The 6,815-nt window shown below is 31.6% G+C and overlaps 1 protein-coding gene across 3 annotated transcripts; it reads left to right on the forward strand.

Annotated features, from left to right (window-relative positions):
• Positions 1-3,930: 3,930 nt before the first annotated feature.
• Positions 3,931-5,617, forward strand: LOC118753412 (glyoxalase domain-containing protein 4-like). 3 transcript variants are annotated; one of them, XM_036488284.1, is made up of 5 exons: positions 3,931-4,074; positions 4,138-4,312; positions 4,496-4,545; positions 4,612-4,718; positions 4,864-5,617. In XM_036488284.1, exons 2-5 carry the CDS (start codon positions 4,211-4,213, stop codon positions 5,475-5,477), a joined length of 873 nt encoding a protein of 290 aa, XP_036344177.1. In that variant the 5' UTR covers positions 3,931-4,074; positions 4,138-4,210; the 3' UTR covers positions 5,478-5,617. The 3 variants fall into 3 exon arrangements, with proteins under 3 accessions (XP_036344177.1, XP_036344176.1, XP_036344175.1); XM_036488282.1 differs by having other exon boundaries at positions 3,936-4,017; positions 4,098-4,312; XM_036488283.1 differs by having other exon boundaries at positions 3,931-4,312.
• The last annotated feature ends 1,198 nt before the right edge of the window (positions 5,618-6,815 follow it).

Below are 6,815 nucleotides of genomic sequence, written 5' to 3' on the forward strand. Positions count from 1 at the left end.
ACTCTTTTTTTTGTAATTTAAATTAAATATTAAATATATCTTTCCTACTAAGCTTTGGAAAAAAGTATGTAATATGAAAATTAGTGACAAATCAATCTTCTAGTTCAAAGTTAATTGATTGCGTATGAAAGATCTGATAATTATCTAATATGTTATAGTAGTTACATATTTAATAAAAGAAACCAACCGTTTCATACATTTTTAAAAATTAATGCGATTTTTAAGCGGTAAACTTCTGAATGAAAAACTAAATATGCAAATCGATATTACTTTTTACGCTGATTTCAGATTTAGCGCAATTAATAACTAAAGAAGATATAAGAGATTAAAATAAAATGTTTCGATATTTTAAAATATTAATATTTTCTAAACTACATAACCAATTAAAAAGGTAATGATGTTATTATCTTTCAGTTGATATATGTATAAAATGTGTAAAAACAATATATATGCTTGTTAAGCTTTTCAGTATCTTGTGCATGTGCTCTTAGATTTGCATATTCGTTGCATTTTTAAATTCACAGCAATAAAATGCACACGGTTGCCATGGCAGTGAGCATAAAATTTGCAAATGTAATTCCAATCACAAATCCAAGATAATTTCTACAAGATCCTGAACAACCCTTAGGGTATCACCTCACACTTGCCCACTTGCGTTTATATTTTTTATTATCAATGAATTCTTAAAACTCAAAAACAAAACATATTAAAATATGTATATCATATACAGGGTAATAACTTGCACTTTCTAAATAATATAAATTTCTTTAGCACTGATTATGCACTTTTTTACAAAAAAGGTTATTTCATGAAAAAATTAAGAAATTTTTTAGTTTTTTGATAGTTTTGGTTTAAAGATATATATTTAAAAAGCATATAGATTTTAAACATCAACTGAAAGACAAAATTTTTGCGTTTATTTTCGCATCATTACTTTTTTAATTGGTCATTACTTTTTTAAAGGTATTAATATTTTAAAATATCGGAAAATTTAACTTTAACCTCTAATGTCTTCTTTATTTTTTACTTGCGCCAAATAGTTTTAGTACGGTTGAAATAAGTGCAAAAAGTACTATCGATCAGCATTTATGGTTTTGCAACAGGTAAACATTTGTTGATCTCTGCCTAGTTTTCCAGTACGAATTTAAGAAAACTACATCTTAAAAGGTTCTCTTTTAACAAGTCATGCCTGCTAAACCACAGGGCAGTTCAAGAAAATAGTGAAGGAAACGATGATGACATCTTACATTAAAAGTTATCAAAAAATACTGAAGCACTCTAAGCCGTTTTCTAAAGCGCGATATTAAATTCCAATTGGAAAACTATTAAAATCTGAATTGGTGATGCTTCCCTAAATTATTCTTGAACCATGATTTATTATGTTTATTTTATAAAAGAAGCGCAAAAATAAATTCACTTTACACAGGAAAAGGAAGCAGAAACAGAAATGTCAGCTGAGAAAGCTCAGTGCTGCCAGTACTTGCAAAAAACATAAACATCAATCATATGGCTACATCGCATAAAAAGTTCAAGAGGGATGCCCTCTATTTACAATTTTGTGTTGGAGGAATTTGTGAGAGCGTTGGATTTGAACTATCAGAGTGAAAATTTGCTAAAACTATCTTCACAAATAAAGCGACCCGTTCAAATGGCAATTCAACCGTAATATACACATGCTTTGCGTAATCGATTTTCCAGTCGAAACAAAATGACGCTCGTAAAGGGAGCTTAAGTCTACTTTTCAAAATTTTATAGGAGAAAGATGAACTTCTCAAATATTTTCCAAAACTTCTAATACTAAAGGTACGTATTCAACGCATAAAACAACTCCATACGAATCGGAATCTTATACTCCTTCGTTGGGGTTTGCTAAATTTCGTTTCACCGACTGAAAAAGGGTGGAAATAAATAAGTAATTCAGTCTTTTTGGAAACGATGGCTTTCTACGTTTCTACTCTTCCTGCATTAAGATGTAAGTTTTCTTATAAAGTGGAATTTTACATTTTTTGCTCTAGGTTATCGTTATATATGTAAGTGATTTACGAACATAATATATTAAAAATATACATGAGGCTTGGAAAATAAATACGAACTGGTGTAAGTATCTACAATACGTGCATTTCTTTTTATTTTTATGTTTTTGGTCATACCGACACATTTACAATAAAACTCTATGAACTTTACCTGGTTTGTGAAATCCTTGTTTTTAATCATTGCCTTCTAATAGTTTAAACGGGATATAAAATCCGCAATAAAAATTATGTTGCGTTTGCCAGCGTGTTTTCTGGGCACTCCGGGTGCACTAAATTTCCTTTTTTATATACATAAATAAAAAAAAAAAAAATTTAATCTTATTTACTAAATTTGGTTTAAATGTTCACCACTGATTATATTGTACTGTGTATTGTGTATTCAATAGGGAGCAATGCTAGCTTAAAAAAGATGACATATTGCATACGTTCTGGTATGAGTTATTATGTACGTCAAAAATTTCGATGAACGCACTCGATTACTCAAGTGCAGAAAAAAACGTTCTATAAGAGTTTTTCTTGCCCTATACTATTTGAGAGTTGATGCTAATCACATGTGGCTTTTCCCTCAAATTGCAACCAAATATTGCATCAAGTTGGAAGAAAAATATATCCACATTTTTATTTTTAAATCGTTGTAAAGTAATTATTTTATTGATATTGAATTTTCGATAAAAAATAATCAACAAATTTGGATTTTTATTTTTTCGGTGAAATTAGTTCGCCGTTTTCTGATTTTTATTTTCTTTTTGACATTTAAAATAAAGACTGCGTTTTTGCGAACGACTTAAAAATTTCATCATTCAACAAAATAATTCTTAAAGCAGCGTTTATATTATGGGAAAAATTAAAATAAAAGTTACGGTAAAAGATTGATCGAAAAAGTATCAAGTAATTTTTAAGCAAAATATACAATCGACTTACATTTTTTTAAAATTTGGGAGTACCGTTAATTTCTTCTTGACACAGTTGCTGATACAATGATCGGAACTACACCAAATAAGTATAGGACCACTCTTGAGTTACCACCTTTCCGATTATCGAAAACGGTTCCCGTGGTCCGAAGTTATCCGGAAACATGTATAAAAACAATAAAATAAAATATTTCGATGAATTAAGAACCTTCCTCTTTTTATAAAGTGGGTAAGAAACTAAAAAAAAAACCATTACTCCTTATCGAAAATAAAAATCATAAAGTAATGGGAAATTCGCGAAAAGAAAGACTAAAGATTTCAATGGCATGCTTCTTTATCTGCCGAATACAGGGCTCTTCAGGCGATTTTCTTCAAAATAGGGGGAAAAATCGTTGATTGTGCCTTTAACCGTATAACTAGTACTATTTCGCTCGGTCCAAAAATAACGCTCATCGGTCATGGGGTACTGCTGCGCAGAACACCTTTCAGCCCCTTTTATTTTGTCAAGGGTATAAAAGACTTCTTGTGCATATTTTGAAGAGGCTTGCCTGAGAAGTCCTGTAGTCGGAGGAAAGAGAAGCATCTTCATTATTTTTACCAGCCTCAAACTAACAGATACTTGTTGGGTTCCGATAATTGATAAAATTGATTGCAGAAATATATTTCCAATTTTAACGTTTAAATTATGGTTTGTGTTGTAAAGATCATAACCGGTATGGTGCCTGCTCCTAATATCAAATATAACAAATTTTTTATGTATACACATTTTGAACAATATGTGCTATGCTATTTTTCTGTTCACAGCTGTTTATTCATTGAAAAGTACCCTCCATTAAATTGAAAAAAAAGCAGCGGTGTGGCAACGCTCTTTGTTTGACTTATCAGCTGATACGCCGGATTGTAAATAGATAAGTTCAAAAAATTAATAAAATCAAAGTGACTGTATAGAACTCTTAACAGAACTGATTTAGAACGTTGCTCTGGTGAAGTGCATATTTGTATTCACGCGAAGCGATTATTCATTCACTTGCTAAACTGGTTTTTAATTGAACTTGCCGCAATCAAGTTAACAAGTGTGTAAATACTTCGCTGGTTTTTCTTTTATACGTTGACACGTACATAATAAATAAGTAAATATATATTTTATCCAAAGTGCTGCTGAGGCGCAGTTTATTGTCGGCATTTCACTTTAGGCGTCACATCTTAACCGAAGAATATCAAACGCGCATTGTAACTATTAGTCGGACATATTCTCGTCAAACCAATATGGCAAATGTTGAGATTCCAGGTCGTGCACTGCATTATGTGCTGAAAATTGGAAATCGTGGCAAAAATGCCTTCTTTTTCCGGGATATACTTGGCATGAAGGTATGTATATGTATGTGTATTTAAAGTTAACTTTCAGTCACACACACCTAAGCTTTAGAAGGCGTGCTCCATTACACCCTTGATACACCCTTGATCAAGAAACTTTGTCATGTAAACTTTTTCAACTCCATTAGTCAGCATTTTATTTTTGCAATAATTTAACGTTTTTCTTTGACTTTAAAGGTGCTTCGCCACGAAGAGTTCAAGGAAGGCTGTGAAGCTCAATGCAATGGGTAACGTATTCTACTTATGCCTTTAACTTTCACTTGTGTAATAGTAAAAATATTTGCTTTATTTAGACCTTATGATAACCGTTGGAGCAAGACTATGATTGGATATGGCCCTGAATCAACACATTTCGTAATTGAACTTACCTACAACTATGGTGTAAAAAGCTACGAATTAGGTAAATATACCTGGTTATCTATAATATAATAGAAATATATTTATGTAAAACATTTAGTACATTTGTTAAATCTGTAAAAGCTTGTGAAATTACTTCGTAATATCTATGAATGCTTATACACATATTTTGTTTGTAATTTATGTAGGTAACGACTTCGGTGGCATTACTATCAAATCAAAAGAAGTACTTGAGCGTGCCAGGTCGGAAAACTACCCAGTTTCCGAGGAGGAGGGTCAGCATGTACTCACTTCACCCGATGGTTATAAATTCTTTATTATTGAAGAGCCACAACCACAAGATGCCGATCCTGTGCTCAATGTCACATTGCATTCCAGCGATTTGGCTAGATCAAAACATTACTGGAATGAATTGTTGAAAATGAATATCGTTGACGAGAGCTCCGACATAATTACACTCTCATATGGCCAAAATCAAGCAGCTTTGCGTTTGAAGCAACTCACTGAACCCCTTAATCGCGCAAAAGCTTATGGACGTATTGCGTTTGCAGTGCCATTAAATGTGCAACCAACTATTGATGCGATTATTAAGGAAGCGAACGGCACCATTTTGACGCCATTAATTACACTGGACACTCCGGGCAAAGCGACAGTGCGTGTCATAATCTTAGCTGATCCAGATGGTCATGAAATATGCTTTGTGGATGAGGAAGGATTCTCTGAGCTGTCGCAAGTTGAGGAGAAGGGAGACCAAAATCTCACTAAGTATATAACAAAAGATCCCTTTCAAGACAAGGAATAAATGCGTTAGTTTACATGTATACATTTTCTTTTGAGTTAAATGTACGTATTTATCCTTATCTATTTATATGAATGGCATCGCATGCAATGATATTAATTTTAAAAATAATATAGCACTATACATATAGTATTTTCACTAAATCTGTATTCTTTTATTGTATTTCTGATGTGGTAATGGTATTAATTGTTCAGGTACACATACATATACTAAATATCAATTGAGCCATTGCCGCGGATTCGTTTTGATGAAGCGTATGTTCATATCGTTACCTTAATATAGACCATATCGTAAAAGTTTCGTTTCATGAAACTTTATAAAAATTATAGTTGCGAATGTTTTAAAAATAGTTTTTAATAAATACATAACTTTTGATGTACTAGTTGTTTTTAAATTCTGCTAAATCATTAGCGAGTAAACTGCCGACTTTTGTACGACCTTAAATTTCGAAATAAAATGATATAGGGCCTTTTTATATGTATTATGGTAACGATATACATACATACATACATTGTATTTAATAATGGCAATGTATTTCCCAGTAAGTATAGCCTCTATCTCAGGCATGCATATGTATGTACCTACATATGAACATATCTACTAGTTCTGCGAGGAAATATCTACATAGCCCCAGACGAATTACTGTCGAATCGTGTTTGCTTATTAGACTACATATATGTATGTATGTATTTCATATGTATTTATGTAAAAATTGTTTGCATGAAAAATAATTTCTAGAATCCATTGCAACCCACATTAAACATGTACATTTGCTAGTTCATTTGCTTTTATTAATTGTGTTTTAGTAGTTTCCACGTCAGTGAACGTGCGCTAGATAAATAAATAAATGCTACTAAGTAATTATTTTCAAATTGATATTTTGATTAATGGCAAAAACAAACAGGATATAAATAGGCAAAAATAAAAGGAAATAGAAAGCTTAGTCAATAACTTCAATGGGCATTCTTGCAATTTCTAAGTTCACTACTAATTTTTTTTTTTGCTATAAAAGCGTGCTAAATTCCCAAAAAGCTCTAGCAAAGCTCTGTAAGAAGCATTTCTTTGTAATTTTTATTCTTGCATATAACGAAAGCTTCTGAAAGGAAATGGAATGGAAAGTGTCTACACTATAAAATTACGACTATAAAATATCCTGCGCATTTACAACCATCAGTATTAAAGCTAGTAGTCTGGACAAGTAGTCGATTAGGAAAGAAAATCCATCTTTAGATATTTACGATAAATCTAAGGTAGCTGTTTGTTTTTCAAATCAAATCGCTATTTGCTTACACACTGTAAGTTTATTATATTAATTTAATGGCTATTAAGTCATAGAAAGGT

Source organism: Rhagoletis pomonella, unplaced genomic scaffold (assembly GCF_013731165.1).
Source record: "Rhagoletis pomonella isolate Grant_MI unplaced genomic scaffold, Rhpom_1.0 Rhpom_scaffold_02426, whole genome shotgun sequence".
Lineage (NCBI taxonomy): Eukaryota > Metazoa > Arthropoda > Insecta > Diptera > Tephritidae > Rhagoletis > Rhagoletis pomonella.